Here is a 27,779-nt window from a genome sequence, read left to right as displayed (position 1 = left end):
AAAAATACCAGAAATGGAATTCAGAAAATTAATCAGAGGCTTACTAAAAAAAAAAAAAAAAAAAAAAAAAGAGAGAGAAACAAATCCACAGACAAAAAAAAACCATAGATGACGTGAACAAAAATTTTTCCCAGGAAATTGAAAATATACAGAGAAATCAAAATGAAATTTAGAAAAATTAATGGATCAAATAAAAAGTCTTTTTTTGGATTTGGAAATGATATATCTTATTATTTCTGTATTCCTGCCCTCCTGTATTTTTTTTTATTATGGAAAGCTTTTATTTAATAAATATAAATTTCATAAATTTAACTTTTGGATTATAGTGGTTCTTCCCCCCATATCTGCCTTCCCACCCCCAGACCATACTACCTCCTATCCTCCTCTCCCATCCCATTCTTCATTAAGATTCATTTTTAATTATCTATATATATAGAAGATCAACTCTATACTAAGTAAAGATTTCAACAGTTTGCACCCACACAGACAACAAAGTATAAAGTACTGTTTGAAGACTAGTTTTACCATTAATTCTCATAGTACAACATTAAGGACATGGGAAGTAAGTGCACAGTGTCTCCTGTTGTTGATTTAACAATTGACACTCTTATTTATGACGTCACTGATCACCTGAGTCTCTTGTCATGAGCTGCCAAGGCTATGGAAGCCTTTTGAATTCACAAACTCTGACCTTATTTAGTCAAGGTCATAATCAAAGTGGAAGTTGTCTCCTCCCTTCAGGGAAAGGTACTTCCTTCTTTGATGACCCGTTCTTTCCACTGGGATCTCACTCACAAAGATCTTTCATTTAGGTCATTTTTTGCCACAGTGTCTTGGCTTTCCATGCATGAGAAACTCTCATGGGCTTTTTAGCCAGATCCGAATGCCTTTAAGGGCTGATTCTTACACTAGAGTGCTGTTTAGGGCGTTTGCCATTCTATGATTCTGTTGTGTATCCCACTTCCCATGTTGGATGGTTGTCTCCTTTTTAATCCTATCAGTTATTATTAGGAGACCCTAGTCTTGTTTATGTGATCTCTTTGGCACTTAATCCTGTCTTTAGGATCAATTATGAACTTAAACTGATCACTTTAACTAGTAAGATGAAGTTGGTACCTTCCAGCTTAGTGGAATTTCGAGTTCATGGCACATTTCTAGCTTTATCCTTAGGGGTAAGTCCAAGTGAATGTGTGCTGAACTGTACATCCTCCCTCTCTTATTCCCACTCTTATTTTTAACAGGGATCAATTTTCAGTTGGATTAAACTAAGAATAATTATGTGTTAATTAAAGAGTTCAACCAATGGTATTAAGTAGAAAGAAAAATACTAAAAAGAATAAAATACTAAGCTGTTCCTCGACAGTCAGGACAAGGACTGATCAAGTCATTGTTTCTCATAGTGTCCGTTTCACTTCGACTTCCTTTTAGGTGCTCAGTTAGTTGTCACAGATCAGGGAGAACATCTGATATTTGTTCCTGTAGGCCTGGCTTATTTCACTCAGCATGATGATGTTTTCCAGATTTCTCTATTTTGTTGCAAATGATTGGATTTCTTTTCTTTTTTTCTTTTTTTTACCGCTATGTAGTATTCTATAGAGTACATGTCCCATAATTTCTTTATCCAGTCTTCTGTTGATGGGCATTCAGGTTGATTCCATGTCTTAGCTATTGTGAATTGAGCTGCAATAACCATTGAGGTGCAGATAGCTCTTTTATTTGCCAATTTAATTTCCCTTGGGTAAATTCTGAGGTGTGGGATGGCTGGGTCATGTGGTAAGGCTATATTCAGTTTTCTGAGGAATCTCCAAAATGTCTTCCTTAGTGGCTTTACCAGTTTCATTCCCACCCACAGTGGATTAGTGTGCCTTTTCTTCCACATCCTCCCCAGCATCTGTTGTTAGTTGATTTCTGTATGAAAGCCATTCTAACAGGGGTGAGGTGAAACCTCATTGTGGTTTTGATTTGTATTTCCTTGATGGCTAGTGATCCTGCACATTTTCTCATGTGTCTGTTGGCTGTTTGGATTTCCTCTTTTTTTTTTTTTTATTTTTATTTTTTTGACAGAGTGGACAGTGAGAGAGAGAGAAAAAAAGGTCTTCCTTTTCCATTGGTTCACCCCCCAGTGGCCGCTGTGGCTGGTGCGCTGCTGCCAGCGCAATGGGCTGATCTGAAGCTAGGAGCCAAGTGTTTCTCCTGGTTTCCCATGCGGGTGCAGGGCCCAAGGACTTGGGCCATCTTCCACTGCACTCCCAGGCCACAGCAGAGAGCTGGACAGGAAGAGGGGCAACCGGGACAGAATCTGGCACCCTGACCGGACTAGAACCTGGGGTTCTGGCACTGCCGGCAGAGGATTAGCCTATAGAGCTGCAGTGCCGGCTGGATTTACTCTTTTGAAAAATGTCTTTTTAGGTCCTTCGCCCATCTCTTAACTGGGTTTTTTGTTTTGTTGTGGTAGAATTTCTTGATGTCTTTGTAGATTCTGGTTATTAATCCTTTATCAGTTACATAATTAGAAATTATTTTCTCTCATTTTTTTTTTTTTTTGACAGGCAGAGTGAGACAGTGAGAGAGAGAGAGACAGAGAGAAAGGTCTTTATTTTTTCCGTTGGTTCACCCCCTAAGTGGCTGCTACAGCTGCCATGTTGAACCAGGAGCCAGGTGCTTCCTCCTGGTTTCCCATGCAGGTGCAGGGCCCAAGGACCTGGGCCATCCTCCACTGCTTTCCCAGGCCACAGCAGAGAGCCGGCCTGGAAGAGGAGCAACCGGGACAGAATCCGGCGCCCCAACCGGGACTAGAACCTGGGGTGCCAGTGCTGCAGGTGGAGGATTAGCCTAGTGAGCCATGGCGCCGGCCTATTTTCTCTCATTCTGTTGATTGCCTCTTCACTTTCCTGACTCTTTTGCAGTACAGAAACTTCTCAATTTGATGGAATCCCAGTTATTAAGTTTGGCTTTGCCTGCCTGTGCCTCTGAGGTCTTTTCCAAGAAGTCTTTGCCTGTGCCTCTATCTTGCAAGGTTTCTCCGATGTTCTCTAAAAATTGATGTCAGGTGGAGTTTTTGTTTAAGGTGTAAGGTAGGGGAATTGGGTCATACTTCTTCATGTGGAAATCTAGTTTTCTCAGCACCATTTGTTGAATAGACTGCCTTTTTTTTTTTTTTTTTTTTTTTTTTGCCAGTGTCTTGGTTTTCCATGCCTAAAATACTCTCATGGACTCTTCAGCCAGATCTGAATGCTTTAAGGGCTGATTCTGAGGCCAGAGTGCTGTTTAGGGCATCTGCCATTCTATGAGTCTGCTGTGTATCCCGCTTCCCATGTTGGATTGTTCTCTCCTTCTTAATTCTATCAGATAGTATTAGCAGACACCAGTCTTTAAATTGGCAAACAAAAAGCTGTCTGCACCTTAATGTTTATTGCAGCTCAACTCACAATAGCTAAGACCTGGAATCAACCTAAATGCCCATCAATAGTAGACTGGATAAAGAAATTATGGGGCATGTATTCTATAGAATACTATACAGCAGTAAAAAACAATGAAACCCAGTCATTTACAACAAAATGGACATCATCTTAAAGTAACCTGATGTTTCTCTCTCGCACATTTTAGAATCTTCTCTTTATGTTTCATTGTGGTGACTTTGATTACAAATTGTCGTGGTGCTGGTCTTTTCTGGGCATGTCTATTGGGAGTTCTGTGTGTTTCCTGTAATGAATGTATCTTTCTCCAAACCCATGAAGTTTTCTGTTAGTATTTCACTAAAAATGCCTTCTAGCTCTTTCCTTTTATTCATGCCTTCAGGAACTCCTAGACCTGAATGTTGGGTTTTCTTATACTATCCTGTAGATTCCCAGCAGTGTTTTTTAGATTTCTAATTTCCTCTTCTTGTCTTTGGTTTGACTGTATAGTTTCTTGTGCTCTGTCTTCTAAGTCTAATATTCTCTCTTCTGCCTCATTGATTCTGTTTTTAAGGCTCTCCACTGCATTTTTTTAATTGGTTCTATTGAATTCTTCATTTTCTTTTGATTTCTCTTTAAGGTCTCAATTTCATGTTCTGTTGAATTCTTCATTTCATTTTAATTCCTTCTTAAGATTTCAATTTCATGGGAGAGATTTTCTTTCATGTCCTACATGGATTTCAGTATCCTTGATTGTAGGTGACATGCTCCTATATATAGGCGATCCAAAAAACTCTACTGACTATTTAAACTCCTAAAAGTGTTAGGAAAGTGGCAGGATTTAAAATAAACACAGAAAAATCAATAGTCATTATATACACAGATAATGTCACAGTTGAGTAAGAACCTGTAAATCAGTCTACTCACAATAACTCCAAAAAGAGTTATATACCGTGTAATAAATTTAACCAAGATTGTCAGAGATTTCTTTGATGAAAATTACAAAATCTTAAAGAAAGAAATAGAAGACATTAAAAAGTGGAAAAATCTTCCACGTTCATGGATTGCAAGAATCAACATCATCAAAATGTCCATACTACCAAAAGCAGTTTACAGGTTCAGTATGATCCCAACCAACATACCAATGAGATTCTTTGCAGATCTGGAGAAAAGTATGCTGAAATTCATATGGAAACAGAAGAGACCTCGAATAGCTAAAAGTGTCTAATACAACAAAAGTCAAACTGGAGGCATCACAATACATTATTTCAAGACATACTACAGGACAGTTACAATCAAAACAGCCTGGTACTGGTGCAAAAACAGATTGATAGACCAATGAGTCTGAGTAGAAATGCCAGAAATCAATCCAAACGTCTACAAAAAACTTATCTTTTGACAAAGAAGCTAAATTGAATCCCTGGAGCAAGGACAGTTTCTGCAACAAATGGTGCTGGAAAAACTGGATTGGCACATGCAGAAGTGTGAAATTAGACTCCTACCTTACACCCTACACAAAAATCCACTCAAAATGGTCAAGGTCTTAAATCTATGACCTGATACCATCAAATTATTCAGCAATATGGGGTAACTCTACATGACATTGGCATAGCCAAAGGCTTCTTGGAAAAGAGCCCAGAAGCACAGATAATTAAAGCCAAAATTAATAAATGGGATTACATCAAGAGAAGAAGCTTCTGCAATGCATAAGGAACACTCAGCAAAATGAAGTGGCAACCAACATAATGGGAGAAATTATTTGCCAACTGCGCAACTGATGAAGGGTTAACATCAGAATGTATAAAGAGCTCAAGAAACTGAACAACAAAACCAACAATCCAGTAAACAAATGGGCCAGTAGTTCAATAGGCATTTTTTCAGCAGAGGAAATTCGAATGGCCAACAAATACTTGTGAAAATGCTCAGGTTCACTAGCCATCAGGGAAATGCAAATCAAATCAACAATGAGGTTTTACCTCACTCCAGTTAGAATGTCTAGCATACAGAGATAAACAAACAACAAATGGTGCTGAGGATATGGGGAAAAAGGTACTTTGATCTATTGTATGTTGGAATGTAAACTGGTGCAACCACTATGGATTACAGTATGGAGACACTTCAGAAATCTGAATATAGAACTACCATATGATACAGCCATCTCACTCCTGAGAATTTACCCAAACCAAAAGAGATCAGTATATGAAAGAGATATCTGTACCCCCTTGTTAACTACAGCACAATTCACAATAGTGAAGATATGGAATCAACGCAGATATCTATCAACTAGTGACTGGATAAAGAAATTATGGTATATATACCCTGTAGAGTACTACTCAGCAATAAAAAACCAAAATACTGCCTTTTGTAACAAGATGGTCACAACTAGAAACCATTATACTCAGTGAAATAAGCATATTCCAAAAAGGCACAATTTTTTTAAAGCTTTATTTATTTATTTTAAAGGGTTACACAGAGAGAGAAGGAGAAATATTGCCTTTTGAAACAAGATGGTCACAACTGGAAACTGTTATACTTAGTGAAATAAGCCAGTCCCAAAAAGACGAATTTTTTTTTAAATATTTGTTTATTTGAAAGAGTTACACACTTTGAGAGAGAGGGAGGGAGGCAGAAAGGGAGACAGAGAGATATATATAGAGAGGTAGAAGTAGAGAGATGTGTCTTCCATCTGCTGGTTCACTTCCCAGTTGGTCTCAATGGCTGGAGCTAGGAGCCTGGTCTTCTTTCGTGTCTCCCACGTGGGTGCAGGGGCCCAAGGACTTGAGCCATCTTGTACTGCTTTCCCAGGCCATAGCAGAGAGTGGGATTGGAAGTGGAGCAGGCAGGAATTGAACCGGCACCCATATGGGATGTTGGCACTGTTGGCGGCGGCTTTACCCGCTACGCCATAGTGCCTGCCCCAAAGACAAATATATGTTTTCCCTGATCCGATGCAACTAATAGAATATGTGAAAAGTAATGTATTCATACAAAATAGACATTAGAGAGTGGATGCTTGTTTATAGCCCTTGTCTCTTCTGCTGAGGAATAATCTTGTTTAATTTTGCTTTATTTTGTTTTGTTCATTCTCTTCGTATACTGGCTGAACTCCTCTACTTAGAGTAGGGCTAATTATAAGATCCCTAAGTAAACTGATAGTAGATCATTGTAAAAGTTCAGAATGGGAGTACAGGGCGGGGCAGGGGTAGGTTGGAATGTGAGTGGGAGGGAGGGGAGACCTCACTTTGTTACTAAATCTGTGTATATGAAATATATGAAACTTGTTCAAGTTAAATAAACAAACTAGAAAAGAATCGCTTATCTCATATAGCCTTCCTTAGCTTCTTTGTCATCCTTATGTCCAAAATTCATTTGTCTAAACACATAAGATTATTATCTTATGTAAGACAATGTGCTTTATCTGTTTGAAATAAGGCATAATGTTTTGTTTTATAATACATAGGTAATCATATTAGATTGAGTGTAGTTTTCCTTCAATATATGTATGTCATATAATTAGGAATAAGATAACTTTTCTTTTGTTGGGTTATGTAATTTATCTTAATCATCTCTGCTGCCATATTAATGTTGATAATATATAGCAGCTGTTTTTCTTGGATACCCATTTGACCTGTTGCATGTCATAGCAAATGTATAACTAGGCTGTGCTACCTCCATCAAAATCAGTCCTAAATAGCCATCTGCTTAAAACAGAAGTTTTATCATATATATATATGTATATGTATATGTGTGTATATAAATATATATATATTCTTCTTCCAAAGTGCCTATTTTAGTTAAACATCAGAGTTGTAGTGTTAAAATTATCATTATAATAGAATATGAAAAAAATTAAGAAATTACAAATGTATTTTTGGATATGTATGCCAGGGTCAGATTTTCCCTTAGGTGTTGTGGCGGCCTGGATGTTAGTTGTATGCCCTCTTGTGTTTTAAATTAAACCCTCTGGAGAAATATGTGTTTAAAGTCTTCTATGTATTAAACATCATGACTAATGAAACAGAAGTTAATATTTTATTTCTTCACAAGAAGATGAATGTATTTAATTAATTGAACATTATTTTTTATACTTTACTGAAGCTTAGTATCATGTTTCATTAAAATGTACAAGTAGTTGTGTGAGGCAGTATGTTCTCATAGGATTTGTGGAGAAATAATTATTTTTAATCACAAAGACTGAGAAACCTATTACTTGGGATTAATGTCTTTTGTGTGTCTCTGTTCTTTTTGCCAAAAAGAAAATGATAACAGTATATGTAGTCAAAAGTGCTATGATAAGGTAATGTTTATAAAGAAAAAGTATCTGTGACAGGCTTTCTACTGTTTCATGTATCTGTTCTTTAACTCATTAAAAGTTTGAATTAGTTTTTAAAAATTGTTGATGATGTATTTTGCTTGAGTTTAGAAAAATTGACAGAAATTTTAAGTATATGTTCTGCTTTCAACCAACTGCTGCTTAAAATGTTTAAATATTATGATCTCAATGTGTAACAGCCTAATTTAGCTTCATAAGTATATTACGGGTCTATCAGATTTGCTTGCTTGATTTGTTTTGTTCAGAGACTGGCCTTAGTTCTCCTGACTGTGGAAAAGTGATTAGTTATCTTCTCAGTATCAATTCATAAAACATCTAAAGTATGACAAAATGAATGAGTTCATTAGGACATGCAAGAATATGTTAGGCTAATTTTCCAGTGGTTTTGAGTGGAGCATGGCTTAGTTAAGAATCTAAGAATTTCATGTGAAATTCTATTAAATCATTTAGCTCCTTTGTTTATTCAGTGAAGATCAGATTTTATATTATCATTGGACATTTATTGCTTCCTGGCTTGCCATCTGATCCTCCTTCTGCATGTGTTCAATCATCTACCACTCTCTTTAGATACCAGGAAAATGAGCCACCTGATCCTAGACTGTGAACCTCCAAAACCATATGCAAAAAGGAACCATTTTCTTTACAAGTTAGCTGTTTCAGGTATTTTCCTTGTAGTAATGAAAAACTGACTAGTATAGGAAACCTCTTGATTAGCCCAAAGTTACAGATTGATAACAGAAACTTAGGTGTCTGTGCCCTTGCAGGAGAGTTGCAAAGAGCCAAAATTAGCAAGAAACTGTTCCCAGCTTCACTCCAATATTCCAAATATCTTTTTATTGCATCTAACTATCTGGTCCTAATGCATCCCAAAAACCTAGCTCAAGAGTATGCTGCACATAGAGTTTTGTAGCCTTCAGAAAATAGTTGATTAGCAGGAGATGATGATGGAAGCTGGGTGCAACTGGATCATATGCAGCAATGCCAGTAATCAGGTTTTCTTTAGTTGAGGAAGAGGACCTTACCTTATATCTTTCATAGCTTTCAAGACTGTCCTTCTGTCCATAGTTGGCGCTAAGTGAATGTTGGTGGAATTAATTTTAATCCTAATATCACATCAATAAATACATGTTTATATATCAATAATAATACATTCAATCTGTACTTTCTTTTTATAAGAGATATAAAATTTTATTTTTAAAAACTCCATGTATTTGATGATAATATTAAAGCAGCTTAGTTTCATGACCTGAGAGATTCTTTCCACTTAACAAGAATGAGTCATTTTTAAAATACTTCTGTAAGTTCAAGTAGTTGGAGAAGCAAAATTTGATGTGACTATTCCAAACTGTTTACAATTTATGAATTCTCTACATTTTAGTTGCACACAGGATCGTGTCTTAGGTTTATTGCAGCTTAGTTCATATGATTTTCCATTCCACCTTCAACCTGTACCTTCTTTGGAGGACTTTTTTTTTAAAGCTTCCTATAGCTTTTAGTTTAGTTAAAACTAAATAGTGTGTACATACAGTTTATTGTCATTTGGAAACTATATAGTTTTTTTTAATGTGCTAGAAGATAATTTCAGTAAATAAAACACATAAATGTAATTTTAACATTCTTCCCTATACTCGAGTAAGTCAATCATTTTCCTCTCTATTTGGGTATTTTCATCTCATTTTGGGTAATCATTCCTGTTCTCACCAATCAATATTTTCATCTTATTTTCTCTTTCAGGATGTTATGTTTTCAGAAGGGTTTTGCCTAATCTTTGTCCACAGTGTCAGTATTAGAGATATTAACATATATTTTCTCTGATGATATGTCTCTGAAATGTAAGCACCAGAGATAATTAATTGAGGTATATTCTGTGTGAGGCTTGTCTATACTTAATTAATTATAAAACATTACTATGTTACCCTTGTAAAGAACCCAGCTTTATGTATGCCTCTGTTTGAAATATCATTTATGTTTCAGTGTATCACTTTGGCACATTCAGATAATTGCTGCTTTTCATTGTTCTGGCCTCCTGGAAACTGTATTGTGAAACAGATCATTCTTTTTTGGTTTGTGTGTTTTTATGTGAAACTTGCTATAATTAATATAAACATTCTCACCAAGGATTTGTAACCACAGTATTTATACTTTAAATTAATTGGCCATTAATACAAGCATATAAAAACTCTTAATCTCTCTAGAAATAAAAAAATTCTTTATGTTCTATAAAATGAATGTAATATAAATTTCCCCATAATTTTATAGTGTGTGTGTTTATTCTTGTATACTAAAAATGTGTGTGTGCCTACAAGTATAAGTGTCAATATCAATCTGTAATTGTTGTGTCATACGTTTTATGTATCCATAACTGACAGGCTATTTATTACAAACAATAAAATAGAAATTTGTTGTTAATTATATTGTACTAGAATTTAGAATGGAGTTTCTTAGATATTCTGAAATTTTGTGGAAAAGTCGATCAAACTGAACAAATGGCTTTTTGTTTTCACTCATTTTTCAGTGATCGAGGCTTTATAAGTGATAATGTTTTCATTTGGCATGCCCCTAATGTTGGTATGATCCTTTATAAATGTTGTTGAATGAAATCAGTAAGGCATTGTTTATGAATATTTGGGAGAGGTGTCTTGTCAGTCTTATTTATTACTGATTTTTTTACCTCTTTCTGTTCTCTGCTCAAGCCCTTTCCCCTTACTAGCAAGTTTGATTATGAAAGACACTAAAGGAAAAAGAGAGGAAAGAAGTACTAGGAACACGCCTTGCCTTAGTAGTGTTGGAAGTAGAGTTCTGGGATTGGTTGGTATGAGTATTCATTTTTCTCTAACTCTATTCCCTGGTGCCACCCTTCCCTCCCCTCCCCAACTTTTGCTGTCTTGCTGTAGCAACTGTTGAGTTGTCTCTTTTTATTATAGTCGTCATCAACTGATGTGAGCTCACAGTGAAACTGGGAACTGGGAACCCAATCCAGGTCTCCCATGTGGGTGATAGGAACCGAACTATTTGAGCCATCACCTTCTATCTCCCAGGTGCAGATTAGCAATAAGCTGTATCAGGAACAGAGTCAGGACTTGGAAAATAGTCACTCTTATAAGGGCTGTGGTTTTCTTCACCTGTGTGCAATTACTAGGTCAAATGCCTGCTCTGGAAAATGTTTTGCCTATAGACTTACCAGTTTTTCCTTATGGACATGAGAAATAGAAAAAAAACTGGATAGATTTTTATAGAGATGATTGATTTGTGTTTGCTTCATTGTTCTGTTTAGCCTTTCAATTACTGATAAATATCTTTTTTTAACCAACATATGTATAATTGGGACCTTGAATGTGTGATGGAAGTTGAATTTTTGTAATGAACTCTACCCATCATATGATTATTTTTTATGGAACATCTCTTTTTTCATTTTTTGTCTTTTTTTCCCCCATGTTTTATTCATATAAGTGGGCTATGTAGCTTTCTGGGAATGTGAGTACCACCACTACTGAAATTAGAAAGGGAGCCAACAGCATTCCAAGGCCATCACTTTTAAAGGGAGAGAGTTCTTTTCTAACACCTTCTAAATGCATTGTTTTTCAAGTATTGCTTAGGAGTTAATGGCTTTTTGAATTAAATTCCTTAGGCCTTATTAGTTTCTATTTTCTTTTTCCTGTTCTTTGGCCACTTTGTTTTTTTAATCTTTAACTTTTAATTATTTTTAGTAGATTCAATGTGCTTTGTATATTCATTTCTAAGAACATAGGGATAGTCCCTTCCTCTCTCCATCCCTTCCCTCCTTCTCTCTTTCCTCATCTTTCCCTCATACCATCTTTCCTTTTCCTTGTCTTTCACTTTTTTTTTAGTTTTTGAAATAATAAATATATATATATTAAAGATTTATGTATTTATTTGAAAGTCAGAGTTACACACAGAGAGGGGGTGGTCTTCCATCCACTGGTCCACTCCCCAATTGACTGCAAAAGCTGGAGCTGCACCGATCCAAATCAGGAGCCAGGAGCTTCTTCTGGGTCTCCCACGTGGGTGCAGGGGCCCAAGGACTTGGGCCATCTTGTACTGCTTTCCCAGGCCATAGCAGAGATCTGGATCGGAAGAGGAGCATCTGGACTAGAACTGGCGCCCATAAGGGATGCTGACACTGCAGGCAGCAATAGTTACTGATTATATCTCCTTTGTTAGTGAGTTTGATATTGTCATGTGTTTTATGATACTTTTTATTTTTTATTTATTTATTTATTTTTGACAGGCAGAGTGGATAGTGAGAGAGAGACACAGAGAGAAAGGTCTTCCTTTGGCCATTGGTTCACCCTCCAATGGCCGCCACGGCTGGCGTGCTGTGGCCGGTGCACCGCGCTGATCCGAAGGCAGGAGCCAGGTGCTTCTCCTGATCTCCCATGGGGTGCAGGGCCCAAGCACTTGGGCCATCCTCCACTGCACTCCCTGGCCACAGAAGAGAGCTGGCCTGGAAGAGGGGCAACCGGGACAGAATCCGGCGCCCCGACCGGGACTAGAACCCGGTGTGCTGGCGCCGCAAGGTGGAGGATTAGCCTATTGAGCTGCAGTGCCAGCCAATGCTTTTTATTTTTAAAGATTTATTTTTTTCAAAGTCAGAGTTACACACAGAAAGAAGGAGAGGCAGAGAGGGGGGGGGGGGTCTTCCATCTGCTGGTTCACTCCCCAGATGGCTGCAGTGGTTGGAGCTGCGCCAATCCAAAGCCAGGAGCCAGGAGGTTCTTCCAGGTCTCCCATGTCGGGGCCCAAGGACATGGACCATTTTCTACTGCTTTCCCAGGCCACAGCAGAGAACTGGATTGGAAGTGGAGCAACCGGGTGCCCATATGGTGGCTTTACCTGCTACGCCACTGTGCTGGCCCCATGGTGTTTACTTCTAATGTAGGACTCTGTTCAGAATTTCTTGTAAGGCTGGTTTGGTGGAAGTGAATTCTTTCAGTTTTTACTTATGTGGGAAATACCTTATTTTTCTTTCACTTCCAAAGGATAGCTTCACTGAATTTAATATTCTTGGTTGGAAATTTTTTTTTCATTTAAGATGTTGAATATATCTTCCCACTCTGTTCTGGCCTATAGTATTTCTGCTGCAAAGTCTGCTGTTAGTCTATTAAATTTTCCTTTTTACATAACTTCACCTTTTTCTCTTGCTATCTTTAGAATTCTCCCATTGTCCATTTGAAAATTTTACTACAATATGCCTTGGAGAAGCTCTTTATTAGTTGAGTCTTCTTGGGGTCCTTTGTACTTTCGGTATCTAGATGTCCATGTCTCCTTTGGGATCTGGGAAATTTTCAGATATAATTTCATTTAGCAGGTTCTCAATGCATTTTTCCTTCCTTTCTCCTTCAGGAATTACTGTATTATGAATCTTTGGTCATTTAATGGTATCCCATGTTTCATACAAACTTTATTCATTGTTTTTAATTCTTTTCTCTTTATTATTGTCTGATTAACTTATTTTGAGTATCTTGACTTCCAAATTAGAAATTCTTTCCTCCAGTATTTGTCTATCATGCTGTTGAAGCTGTCATATTTTTTATTTAATTGCTTGCTGTTTTCATCTTTAAAATCTGTGGGTTTTTTTTTTTTTTTTTTTTGAGATTTACCTATTTGAAACACAGAGTTAAACAGAGAGAAGAGAGAGAAAGAGAGAGAGAAAGAAGTATCTTCCAACCTTCTGGTTTACTTCCCAAGTGGCTGCAACAATCAGGTCTCGGCCAGGCCAAAGCCAGGAACCTGTACTCCATCAGGTCTCCCCCGAGGTGGCAAGGGCCCAAGCACTGGGGCTATTTTCTGCTGCTTTCGCAGGCATGTTAGCAGGTAGCTAGATTGGAAGTGGAGCATCTGGGACTGGAACAAGCTCTCCTTGCTCTCCTTCAGGATGCCAGTGTATCATGCTGCAGCCCAACCTGCTGAACCACGATGCTGGCCCCTGTTTGGTTCTTCTCAATGATTTCTGTCTCCTTTGTGAATTTTTCATTCATGTCACCTATTGATTTCTTCATTTTTTAAACCATCTATCTGTATTCTCTTATATTGCATTCAGTCTGCTGCAATCATTTTGAATCCTGTTTCTGGCATTTCATAGATTTCCTTCAGATTGGGATCTAACTGTGAATTGTTGTGTTATTTTGGAGCTGTCCTGCCACCTTTCTTCTTCATGCTTCCTGTGTCCCTATGTTGACATATGCACATCTGTGTAATAGTCCATTCTTCTTTATGGAGTAGGTTTTATTGGAAAAGAATTATGATTTAGATGAAATGCAGGATATCTTGTGGCTTGTTGCTATGGCTTTGGTTCTATGTGAGCCCAGAAATGTAATCTCAGTGATTTTTTTGCTTTAGTCAGTGTCAATTCTGGTATAAGTGACACACTGTTCTAGTTTGCAGAAGTTCATAGGGGTAGAAGTGTAACTTTGAGGTGAGTGTGGGCTTCCTAAGTGTGTTCTTCAGTCCTCCAAGAGTTTAGTGTTAGTTACAGTAGGAATTGTGATGGCCAGTGCCATGTTCTTTGTGCTCAGGGCACAAAATGGACTGTCTACTTGAGCCATTGGCAAGCTTGTGTGATGCTTGTAGCACCAATAAATGTGACTCAAGGACTATGCGATGTGGATGGGCCCTTCTTCAGATCCTGCTGGGAGAGTGCTGTTGGTGCTGGGGTTTATAACGCCAACAGCCCTAGTCCTAGCACTGGGGGATGTGAACTGAACTCTGCTCTGTTCCTACCAGGTGACTACAAAGTATACAGTAGATTTTTATACTTTTAGATATGGATCCAGAAAGTTGGAATGCAGACAGGTTTTTTCCTAAGTTGTCCTGGGTAGACTCCAGTGGGTTGGAGGAAATCAGTACTGTTTGCTACAGTCCTGGCATTGCAGGGACAGTGAGATCATTGCCCAGATCGCCCAGGGCGGGAGCCAGGTGGTGGGGATAGTGGTGGTTACTTGTCTGAAGTAGAGCCAATGCAGATAGAGCACTCCTGATACTGTGGATGAGTGTGAATTACTCCAAAGATTGTAATATAAATATCAATAGCCCCAGTTCTGCAAGACAAAAAAAAAATTGTCCCCAGTTTTCCCAAGGCATGCAAGGTATTGCTGTGATTTGTGCCTGGGGATCTCAGCACTGTGAGCTAAGAGATATGAGGGAGTTTCTTTAGGTTGAGTCCAGATTTTTTTATGGGCTGCTGCTGGGGATAGCTCTAAGAAACGGAAGGGAACTCCTCTGGATAATGTAAAGTGAATGAGCACGGCTCTGGAGCTTATCCCCAAACTCATACAGTTGCAGGATGCAAGGGGTCTGCTGTCTGCCCTGTAGTTATTATGCTGACGCTGAGTCTACTCACTTCTTGTATTAGAACAGAGATCAGCTGCACAGTTCTACACAACCATCTGAGTCGGTGCTCTGTAAGGGTCAGGGAAGGAAGGGAAGCAAGGTGACTTCTGTTTCCTGAGCCAAGTAGTTGCTCATTCCCCAGTCCGCTCCCCAGGGTAGAATTAAAGCCAGTGAAAGGTAGGACATGGGGTTCTTCCTCAGTTACAGCTGCTGATAGTGGAGTATGTGGCAACTTCTCCCTGCCTTGACTTGGGAAGATGGTGACTCCCAACCACAGCAGCATCTGTCCCCTTTTATCACCATCCCACAGGTCTCTGTTCTGTTCTGTCATTTCTACACTGAAGACTTCTGTCCCTCAATCCCTTGGAAACATGGTCCTTCTTTTGTTTTTTTAAGTAGTTTCTGCTCTGAGGTCTGTGCAGCCGCTCATAATTCAACCATCTTGGATCCCCTCATTGCACTTAATTCTATTTACCTTTTCCCTTTGCAGATTTTGCTTTCTGTCTTTTCACTTTAATAAATCTTACTGTAGCTATGCAATTCTAAATCCTTTGAATCCTTTAAGCTATCACCAAACCTGAGACCCTGAACACAACTACCCATTGACATTTTTCCACACTTGAAAAGAGAAAGACAAATGAAATGGAACTCAGATGTGAAAAATTTTATATTTGGGGCTTTTATAAACCTTTTGATAACGTATAGGAAGGGACTGTTGGTTAAAAGGAGATTTCTATGTTTTTTGATGTTTTTCCCCATCTTATCAGTGCTGAGAAATATAATGGACTTAATTGATAGGAATTTTGACCATCCTACTTTTTAGCATCTGAAATAATTTTACATAATCTAAATGTAAAATAATAATCTAAATGTAAAATTTCTTGAAGAAATGTATGACAGTAATAAGAGAACTGAAAAACATTATAATGGAATACATAAGGAAAATGATTTTTAATTTACCATTTCTTATATAGTACATAAGGAAGATACTATTTACTGTTGGTTCCTTAATATTTACTGTAAATACCCTGAAGGCAATTATCCGTGGATAAGTGGTGATTGTACACGTGCGTATTCTGTTTATATATGTGTGTGTGTATGTACACTTGTGTTTGTGTATGGCTCATTATTATGAAGGTTCAGCATTATAATCCAAATGTTTATTATAGTTAGATGTTTTTGATTAGGTATTTGAGGAAGATGGATTAAAGGATGTGACAAAACAATGGTTGAATAAGATCCATAGCAGAAAAATATAGGAAGGAAGTCTTGACAGATTTCACCTAAGGCAAAATACAGTCTGGATAGTAGCAAAATAATGGCTACCTGTATTTTCCATTCTTAGAGCAATTAGAGATAGTATTCATCCAGTTCAAATTCAAACCTGCTTTTCCATCAGTAGTGAAACCACAATTATTTTCAATAAGATCCACACCCTTGTCTGTTGATTTATACTCTCATACCTAATTAATGACATGATGTGTTCAAATATTATTTTAAGAAATTTATTGTGTGTTGCATGTTATTGTGAAAGTCTGCAGTTTTTAAATGTGGAAACAAAAGAGTATACATGCTTTAGTTTTGGGCTTGTATATATTAATCCTTTACTAATTTTTCTGTAATTACTGAAGGATAATTAATGCTAAGCTTGTTTTGCTTCTGAGTTCAAAGCAGTTGTTAGGGAAATCTAAATAGTTTTATACATTCTTGGGTCCATGATAAATTTGAAATTATCTAACTTGAACCTTATATCTGTTGATCATCTTTAGAAAATCCACCTTGTCTTCACATTTTCTCCTTCCCTTCAGTAATAATTTTAGACCTTCTCACTATGTAAATACATAATTCCCTCTCTCACTTCTGTCTTCCTTCATTAGAGACATTACTGACATTTTAGTAGCACCATCTTGTAGTTAGGAGTTGAGCATCTGTTAGTTCACTTTTTTTTTTTTTTTGATATGTGATATTATGATACCTATGGGATATTTAAGTGTACAAAGTCATTATGTAATTAGACATTTAAAACTCTGGTAGCAATTCAGTTTCTTAATTAGGAGTCACTTACATCTCTGTCTGCTTACCCACTTAGTTACCTGCCTACCAAGGATATTATGTAGATGGGGTAATACGTAATACTAGAACTTTTTAGAGTTAAATATATTTAAAGGTTAAATAAGATAAGAGAGCCAGGAAAGGATATTATGAAAGAACAGGAAGTATCATGGAGAACAAGTGAAAAGTAGTGTTATGAAAGTCAAGAGAGAAGAGAGGCTGGCGCTGTGGTTCACTTGGTTAATCCTCCACCTGCGGCGCCGGCACCCTGGGTTCTAATCCCGGTTGGGGCACCAGATACTAGTCCTGGTTGTTCCTCTTCCAGTCCAGCTCTCTGCTGTGGCCCGGGAGGGCAACGGAGGATGGCCCAAGTGCTTGGGTCCCTGCACCTGCGTGGGAGACTGGGAGGAAGCACCCAGCTCTTGGCTTCGGATCGGCGCAGCGCTGGCTGTAGCGGCCAATAGGGGAGTGAACCAGTGGAAGGAAGACCTTTCTCTCTGTCTCTATCTCACTGTCTATAACTCTACCTGTCAAATAAAAATAAAAAAAATGTTTGAAAAAACGAAAGTCAAGAGAGAAGAGATGTAAGAATGAACAAGAAAGAATAAAATTTTTTACATTTTACATGAAACTAGGTGAAGAAAAAATTTCAAAATGTCTATTTTATTTAGATATAGATGATTTTTGGGTATCTTGGTGAGAACTATTTAATATAATAGGAATAGAGACAGTTACAGTAAACAGTGGATTCGAAGTAAGGCTATAGGACATGAGGTGTTACAGTAAACAGTGGATTCGAAGTAAGGCTATAGGACATGAGGTGTTACAGTAAACAGTGGATTAGAAGTAAGGCTATAGGACATGAAGTGTTACAGTAAACAGTGGATTCGAAGTAAGGCTATAGGACATGAAGTGTTACAGTAAACAGTGGATTAGAAGTAAGGCTATAGGACATGAAGTGTAGACTGCTCTTTCTAGGAGTTGTGGTTAAAAGAAGAAAGAGTACAGGGTATTGCTTAGAAGATAATGTAGAACTGAGTTAAGTTTTGTTTTGATACAGTTTTGTTTTCTATTCATTACTGTTATTTATTTATTTATTTTTTACTTGGGAAAGTAGAGCAGAATGATCCAGTTGGGAAAGAGAAGTTCAAGACATGGAAGAGAGAGTTTTATTGATTTAGGTAGTAAGCTCTTGGTGGATATAGAATGAAATAATAAAGTTAGGCTAATTTGTCAAAGGAGGAAGGATCCATTTTCCTCAGAGGGTCAATAAAAGGAGAGAGTCATCCTGGTAAGTTTCCGGTTGGGACAAGTAGGACATTTTGGGAAGTCCTGCACTGTCTCCATTTTGCTTCTGCAGGAAGATCTCTATTAAAAGTGAGAGACAACAGAGACAGCATTTTGTAATCAGTGACCATTGTAGGAGTTGCACAAAGCTATATGGAAGAACCTCTCAGATGCCTGTCAATGTGAAGTCATCAGCCATCACTTCTGTGTGACTTTCTCTGGAAGAGATCTAGGGATATGATGTAGGAGTTAGGAATTCCTTAGTTTAACCAGAGTTTGTGGTTTTACTTTTTAATGGATGGAATGAAAGAGAGAAAGAGAAAGTGAGAGAGAGGTGGAGGTGGAGAAAGATGAGGTAGAAGTAGAAATAGTGGTGAGATTTTGATTTGCTACATAAACGCAAGTGCCTAAAGTGAAAGAACATGGAGTTTAGGTTAGAGAGCCAAAACGTTAAAGCCAGAGGAAAGGAATGTTGAGGAAGCAGTTTTTGTGTTGGCAATGAGGGGTAAGTGTAGCAGAAGGAAGGAAGTGTAAAAACTGGTTAGATGGATGGTTAAAACTGGAAGTGGGGGAACAAAGGAGAGGAACTTCTTGCTTCACACATCGCAGTGTGATAAAAAATACCAAGATAGGATCATGGAAGTTGGTGACTGAAGAGACGTGGAATCAGGGTCTTCTGAGAATCTGGAAACTTAGCAAGGGATTGAAAACATTGACTCTGGGTCCAAATCCCCATACCTTCATTTATTATCTGTGCGATTGATTAACTGCACCAGTGTTGATTACTTATCACTTAAGTGAGGAAGAGTAATACTAGTAATAGTATTAATGCTTTATTTCTGTGCTGGGATTGAATGAAGTAATTTTTATTAAGCATTTGTTCAGTCTCTGGCACAGTCCAGGTGTTCCATAAATTTCCATAATAGTCATGGTTATTTTATTATTATTGCTAGCTAGCTTCTTTTTGTTTAGATCTTAGCTCATACATTACCTCTCTAAGAGACTTATTCTAAGCACAGTGTACGGTCCAAGCATCTTTGAGGTACCTCTGTATTGTATTAGCAGTCGGTCCTAACCATCATTGAAATTTGGCTGCTGGTATGACTACTTGCCACCCTTATTTCAATTAGATTGTTACTGTCTTTGTTATTGAAGCCATCCCGTTGATCTTTGTATAAACCATGTACCAACACAAAGAAGGTATAACCATTCTTCCTCAAGGTATTTATTGTAAAAACAAAACGTTGATTTCTGATTCTCTTACTTTTTTGATACAAAATCACTTGATTAGTGCTCGTTGATACGGTTGATTTCAAGCATATTGGTAAAACTTTCAGAATAAAGGCAAAAAACCATAATCACTAGGGTTTTCTGATCTTGCTTCAGAATTTTCCACACAAACAAGTGCATAGTTCTCAACTTACTATTTTGTTTGGGTGATTGAGGGAGTGACTAATCTCTTCCAGGCTGTGTTGATTTTAGCAAATTGAGCAAATGCAAACCTGCTACTTAGAAAACAGAACTTGTTTTTTGAACATCATTTTAATTTTTTACATTTGCCTTAATGTCAAACAAGACTTTACTCATGGGGGACATTATATTTATCTTTATTTGAGCCACAGATAATGACTTTTGGAATCTAGACCTGAGAATTCTGTTGTCAGGGCCAGGGAACTTGGTAAATATTTTTAAAGATTTATTTATTTAGAAAGTCAGAGTTACACTGAGAGAGGAGAGGCAGAGAGAGGGGGGTCTTCTGTCCGATGGTTTACTCCCTAATAGGCTGCAATGCCCGGAACTGCACTGATCCGAAGCCGGGAGCCAGGTCTCCCACGTGGTGGCAGGGGTCCACAGACTTGGGCCATCTTCTACTGCTTTCTGAGGCCACAGCAGAGAGCTAGATTGGAAGTGGAGCATCCGGGTCTCAAACCAGTGCCCGTATGGGATGCCGGCACTTCAGGCCAGGGCGTTAACCCACTGTGCTATAGCACCGGCCCCTTAGTAAATGTTTTTAGCCTTCATATGTCAGTGGCTTAGTACAAAGTAGGTGATACGTATTATTTATCTAATTCACAGAGTGATCTAAGCTTCTTCTTTTTTATTTGAAAGGCACAGAGACAGAAAGGCAGAGTAACAGAGATATTCCATCTGCTGCTACCCAAATGCCTGCAACGGCTAGAGCTGGGGCCAAGTAGAATCAGGAGCCCAGAGCCCAGTCTGGGTTTCCCATGTAGAAGACAGGGACTCTCAAGTACTTGGGTCATCACCTGTTGCCTCCCAGGATAAACATTAGTAGGAACGTGGAATCTGGAGGAGAATTGGAATTCAAACTCAGGCACTTTGATATAGGATATGAACATCCCAACTAGGGTCTTAACTGGTCCCATCTTAGTTTCTTGGGCTCTTCTCATTTGGAATATAACCTTCTAAATATTTTTAAAAATGTATTTTAATTTATTTGAAAGGCAAAGCAAGGGGTGTTGGGGAGAGAGAGAGACAGATTGCCTATCTGCTGATTTACTTCCCAAGTGCCTACAGGAGTGTGGCTGGGACAAGTGGAAGCCAGGAACTGTCATATGGGTGCCAGAGACCCAAGAACTCATGCCATCATCTGCTGTTAGGGTACTCTTTAGTGCAAAGTTAGAATGAGGAGCAGAGAAGGGATTCAAACTCAGGCACTCTGATACAGGATGTGGCTATCACAGGTGGTATCGCCAAGCTATGCCAAACATTTAGCCCTGATGCATGGAGTTTTAAGGTCACTTTTATTATACCTGTTTAGAAACTAAGGCTCAGGAGGGACAGCTCATGTGACATATTGTAAACATAATTTCTGAATTTGTGACTTCTGTACAGAGCTTTGTAAGTGTGGCTCAGTGTTGATGATAATAGTTATCCTCTCATATTTGGACTTAAATAGATATTTACTTGTTCTCAATTAAAATATGTATTAATCATGATGATTCTGTATAATTTCCAAATATATTAGTGACCCCATCCTTTATTTAGAGGAGCTAGACTTCAAGACTGTTTTCTGGATTAGAGAGATATTCGAAATAAATTTTAAGTTTTTTTAAAAAAACTGTACTATATTGATTCATGTCAGCTTGAGAAAAGTGCTTCATCTTATAACATTTGTTGGTTTAGCTGGAAAAAACCTATCTATAAACACTTTACTAGGGCCTTTTAAATAAACTTTCAAATAGAATGTTACTGTACTGATGTTTTGGTTTTGATGCTCATTCTATTGCTACTGATTTTCACTTTATTGTGATAAAATATTATCTGCTGCCAGAAGGTAGGATGTTACATATTATTGCAGCTAATGTTTATCTGGTGATACAACAATTTTAGAGCACTGACATTTCTTCAGTTGGACAAAACACTCTGTTCTTATTAAAATAATGTACTTTGTTTTTCTCAACATTACCTTCCATTTTAGTGACAGCCAGTTGAACATACATATGCTTTCCCTTTTTGTATAATAAAGTAGTCTAAAAAGAGGTAATACATCTGTAAAAAATTATTCCCAACTAATGTGATTATAAAATACACAGAAAAGGATTCATGTTTTCTAAATTGATTGCTAATGAAATTTGGTACGGTTGATTTCCATTTCTGTGACATTTGAGATTGTTGTTTGATGAAATGTTACACATTTAGTTTTGACAAGAAATTTTTTCCTAATGTTTCATATGCTTTATTCCTAGAATTTAACACATGAATTGGAGAGCAGAGAAAAACAACAGCTGCACATGTTGGATCAACTAAAGGAGATCCAGAATCACTTTGAGACATGCGAGGCCGAACGCAAGCGTGCTGACCTCCAGATCTCAGAACTGACGCACCACGCAGAGGATGCCACCAAGCAGGCCGAGCGGTACCTCAGTGAGTTGCAACAGTCGGAGGCCCTGAGAGAGGAGGCGGAGAAGAGGCGAGAAGACCTGAAACTGAAAGCTCAAGAATCCATTAGGCAGTGGAAGCTTAAGCATAAGAAATTAGAGCGAGCATTGGAGAAACAGTCTGAAACTCTTGATGAACTGACAGAAAAGAACAATCAGGTATAGATGCCACATTCCTGAGGAGCAGCTTTTGCTGTATCCAACATTTCATTCATCCAGTCTTTCAACAACCAGTTGAACACTAGGTTGTGCATAGTCTATCAGTATGTCTTTGATAGAAGTGTCTTTATGTCTTGACTATTTCAAGGCAAAAAGTGATTTATTTTTTAAAAGCCTTTTTAATGGTTTGTTATTCTATGGCTTTTCTGAGTTGTCCCTTTAGATGGCTCACACCCTCTCCTTCAACTTTAAGTCTCCATAAATTGAATTATTCATTTGTATCCTAATATTCAATAGAAGAAAATCACTGTCTCCCTTAATATCACACGAATTTTCCCCAGAACGTATTATTTTTTTAAATCTTATTTAAAATTTTTTTTTGTTTATAAATTTCAGAGTAGTTATTAGTTAGAAAGAAGCACTTAAAAAATACAATAGTTACTACTGGTTTATTTTCCAGCCACAAATGTAATAGGCTTAGTTAAATGAGTGACATGAACTGTCTAACTCAGCAGTGCTACCAGATCATAAGCCTCTTTGAGACTCTGCTTTTATGCCCTTTTGATAGCAACAGAAAGCACTTTACTGATCTTTGTATGCTTGTCACATTATCTTTTCTCTTGTATAATCAGTTACTTTGGATAGATTTTAGACTCCTATGTTGGTTGAGCTGTATCTCTGGGTTGAATTAAACCCAGATGTTTTACAAGATAATATGCAGGAAAGTCATGATTGATTTTCATCCATGTTTCATCTTGGTTTATCATTTGAGCCTTTGTCATTTGTCACTTTTGAAGAACTCTGAACATTCTAGAAGAATAATCATTTTGATAAGTTGATTTTCTTTCAGAAGAAAACAAAATGTAGTGCAAGCACATGTTTTAAATCAATTGTCAGCACTTAGGAGTGACAGATACTTATTTGCGATGAGCTGTCCTGGAAAGGATGCGTTACCTTTTGCATGGGAATTTCTCAGACATACAGAAGATGAAGGAAGGGCTGCACTCACTGTGGAGTACTTTTGTCTTTAAAATATTTATTCATTTTTTATAAAAGAAAAAAGACCCTGGTTTAGCAGGAATATATAAACAATAGTCAATTGGAAAGTTGACCACCCATATACAGTACATTTTAAAGAATCATAGGTCTTTTGAATTGTAGTAATATAATATTCTTCTTCTATTTTTTAAAGATTTATTTGTTGATTTGAAAGTCAGAGTTACACAGAGAGGGTGGGACAGAGATCTTCCAGCTGCTGGTTCACTCCCCAAATGGCCGCAATGGCCAGGTCTGGACTGGGATGAAGCCAGGAGTTTCTTCCATGGCTGCCACATGGATATTGGTTTGGCATAGGCATAAAACAGACTTTGACAAATCTGTATTTGCAGCAATACTGCTACATACAGGCATTTCTTTTATTTTTTTGTGTGTGTGTTTTTTAAAATTTTTAATGCTTTTTTTAAAAGATTTATTTATTTACTTTGAAAGAGTTTAACAGAGAGAGGAGAGGCAGAGAGAGAGAGAGAGAGAGAGAGAGAGAGAGAGAGGTAGGTCTTCCATCTGATGGAAGTTGGCCACAATGGTTGGAGCTGTGCCGATCTGAAGCCAGGAGCAAGGAGCTTCTTCAGGGTCTCCCATGCGGATGCATATTTGTTGGCCAGGTGGCAAGCTTTTCATTTTAACCAATTTGACACATACTGGATGGTTTGTTGCCTTGAGTAAAAACTTAAGTCTGACTTGACTGTGTACTGATTTGAGCCCTGCAAATTGCTTTACCTTTAATTTTCTCTTGTCAGCCTGGTCTGGCAACTGGTTCCGTGAGTCTGGCTTTAAGGGAATTAGCTGCAGAGACGAGTAGTTGAGGACATTAATTGGTTGAGAATGGTTTAGGGATTTTTCTTAATTAGAGGAAATTTAGAAAAATCTGTATCATCAGACAGTATCCCAACCTATAGTGCTGAGAGTTTTCTAGATTGAATTTTCAGATTATTAAAAATTGTTAAATAATCATTTCTCAGAATACTTTTAATATAATTTCTTTTATCACTTACCATTGCTAATGATAAGCAAAGAAGTAGTTTTAAAGTGATTGCTACAGTTAAGATAGTATCACATTATCACAGCAGGCATTGTAATTTCTCTTTTAAAAGCCTTAAAAATTAATGCAGCATGTCACAGTTAGGGCAGTGATTAATCAAGGAGGAAGGGATAAGAAATGTTTCACTGCAAATTCAAGTGTCCAGTAAATCTGTGGAAACACATGATAAATAATGTTGGGAAAAGAGTATTTAAAAAATATCTTAGTATTACAGGTAAGGAATATTTAATTCTTAGTAAAACATACGTCCTCCTTAAGCTAATAGTAATATTGTATACTTGCTTTTTTTAAAAAAAATTACATATTTATTTGAAAGGCAGAATTACAGAGAGGCAGAGGCAGAGAGAGGGAAATGCCTTCCATACGCCAGTTTACTTCCCAAATGGCTGCAACTGGGCTGATCCGAAGCCAGGTGCCTGGAGCTTCTTCCAGGTCTCCCATGTGGGTGTAGGGGCCCAGGCACTTGGGCCGTCTTCTACTGCTTTCCCAGACCATAGCAGAGAGCTGGATTGGAAGTGGAGCAGCCGGGTCTCAAATTGGTGCCCGCATGGGAAGCTGGCATTGCAGAAGGTGGGTTTACCCGCTATACCACAGTGCCCACCCCTACCTATACTTCCTTTTTTTTTTTTTTTTTTTGGACTAATTACTTGCAAAAAGTGACTTGGGGGTATATTTAAAAGTTTATTAAAATAAAAATTGCCTTGGTTAGGGCACCTGCTTCTTATGTTGGAGTATTTGAGTTTGATACATGGCTCCGTTCCTTACTCCAGCTTCTTCTTAATGCAGTAATTGAGTTCTTGTCTTCCACATGGGAGACTTAGATTGCATTCCTGGCTCTTTGCTTTGGCCCATATTGGGACTGTTGTGGGCGTTTGTGGAGTGAACCAGCAGATAGAAGTGCTCTTTCTTTCTGTCTCTCTCTGTGTTTCACTCACTTTGAAAGAAGCAAATAAATAAAATAAAATAATTTAGAAAAGGTAAAAATAATACTGACATTCACATTGTGACTTAAGAAACAATATCCAATAAATAGCCTTCTTGAACGATCCTGAATGCTCAGCTGATACCTTTGTGTTTGCAAAGTGATTTTGTGCATACTTCCATTTTGCCTTTCCTAGTATAATTTATTTTTATATTAAATATTATGTATTTATGTATATTCTCAAAGATATTTTAAAAGGCCAAGACTTTATCTTGTTCTGATTTATTCCTTTTCTTCTTACTGTATACATTTCTTACATCTTGGCAAGATTATCATATATATATCTATATATGTATATATAGATAAAATATTGCAAAATTAATTACTGAAGGATATATAATAATACATAATTATATTATTGCAGAAAATACTCCAGAAGTATCACATTCTGTACTTTCCTTAAAGATAGTGACATGGATATTTACGTAGGAAATCATGATGTGCTTTAGCAATATTGTAGAACATATATTGGGAGAACTAAAACTCTATAAAAGTAATCTCGTCATATATTGTAATATTTTTGTCTTTCTTTTAAATGACTGAGATCATTAGTTTTATATGTGCTTTGGAAATGATAAAGGAAAAATTTTAAAATTGTATTCTGATAATAGTGTATGATTTTTTGATTGTTTCTAAACTTTCATATTATTTTCTGGTATGGATAATGGGAATGTTTCCTAGGTTTTCTTTTTTTTTTTGTTTCTCTTGCTGAATGAGCAGAATAATTGCCTTGCCTATATATTGGACTTTTTGCTTGATAGTATTTGACTTCAAGAATCTTAAATTGCCTTCTTTTCCTTCTGTGTATTTCCCTCCTGCTGGGAAAACAGTTCCATGTAATATTTGCTGTCTTGTAAAATCTGATTTTTTAAAATGGTTTCAAGTAAGAAGGATCAGTGCTGAAGTGCACCACCTGTGAACTGTGTATGTATTCCTACCAGGTACAATTTAGGAAAGCTAGAGAACTGACCTGTTAGTATAATTCAGCAATATGCTTGCATTTTCTTCACATGCAAAAAATAAAAGTTTTAGAAAAAAAATTCCCCCATCTATCTTTTAGTTAGATTAAAAAATACTTTATATACTCTGGGTCAGGCCATTAAGGAGTTGGCTAATATTCCCGTAAACATCATAGTTTAAAGCATCATAGTTTAAATCTGATTTCATATAGCATTTTTCAAGACTTTTTTTTTCTGTTATCTTGCCTTTTGTTCCTTCTTTGGAAGCTGAGTTTGCTAGTTAAGAACACTGTTTTTCCAGTCTTCCTCCTGACTGGCAGTTATTCATCCATTATGCCTCTACAATTCTCAAGGATTTTGGCATCTGGCTTTTATTACTTGTAATTCTTGCCCTCATCCTTAGTGACTACAGAGTTCAAGGCAGCAACCCATTGAATTTTGTGTCCTTATAGTTTACTAATTTCCTATTTATAATGGCTTTGAAATCATTCGGCTTCAACTAATTTCTGCGGTTGAAGTTTGTCGCCACGTGTTATACTATGTTCAAGCTTTCAGTTCCAAAATCTGTCTCTGATCCATCACAGTTGTTTTATCCCTTTTTTCTTTTTTAACCATTAACAATTGATTTTCATCTTTCCACATTCTTTTAGTTGACCAGCCATTTCTGGGATTCAGTTTTTTTCTATCAGATTGAACTTTTTTAAAAGCTGCTTTGATAACATACTCACCAACCTCTTCAATTTCTTCTTCCAGCTCACAAATTCTACTGATTGCTGTGCTAGAATCAACCCTGCTGTCTACTTTTCCCCATTAATTCTCTTGAGTAGTATCAGCAAACTCAGTATAGAAATATCAATTAGTTTTGGTATTGGTCATGATTATTTCCTCTTCCCCCCATCTATTCCAGTCAGTAATTAATGTTAGTCCTTAGGCATACTGCTGACCTGATCAATGAGGTATGAAATATGAGGTTTGCTAGTTAACTTCTGGCAAATATTTATTCATTTTAAAGATGGTATACAGGAAGAGAGATTTTTCTCCTTCCACTGTAAATTGTTATTTTTGGGTATTATGGCTGGAATGGCTGAAGCTATCTTATTACTGTCCTGAGAATAAAGCTAAGAGGTACATATTGCTTGGAGAATTGCAGAAGTGTGGCTTGTTCTTGGATATACTACCTTGGTCAGTTCTGTCTGAAATGGTAAAATATTTCCTTCTGGTTTAAGCCCAATTTGGAGTTTTCTCTTCCTGTCATTTGAAGA

General features: G+C 37.3%; 1 protein-coding gene across 21 annotated transcripts in view; it reads left to right on the top strand.

Moving 5' to 3' along the window:
• The window catches only part of CEP128 (centrosomal protein 128), a 478,907-nt gene that overhangs the window by 151,294 nt on the left and 299,834 nt on the right, over window positions 1–27,779 (top strand). For all 21 annotated transcript variants that reach the window (XM_089322694.1, XM_070065335.2, XM_070065333.2 and 18 more), the window contains one exon: window positions 22,128–22,478. In XM_089322694.1, coding sequence (XP_089178820.1) covers window positions 22,128–22,478 — 351 coding nt within the window. The remainder of the gene's footprint in view (window positions 1–22,127; window positions 22,479–27,779) is intronic.

This window comes from Oryctolagus cuniculus, chromosome 20 (assembly GCF_051225735.1).
Source record: "Oryctolagus cuniculus isolate XC-2025 breed Fujian yellow rabbit chromosome 20, ASM5122573v1, whole genome shotgun sequence".
Taxonomy (NCBI): Eukaryota; Metazoa; Chordata; class Mammalia; order Lagomorpha; family Leporidae; genus Oryctolagus; species Oryctolagus cuniculus.
This window is presented reverse-complemented; position numbering and strand designations above follow the sequence as displayed.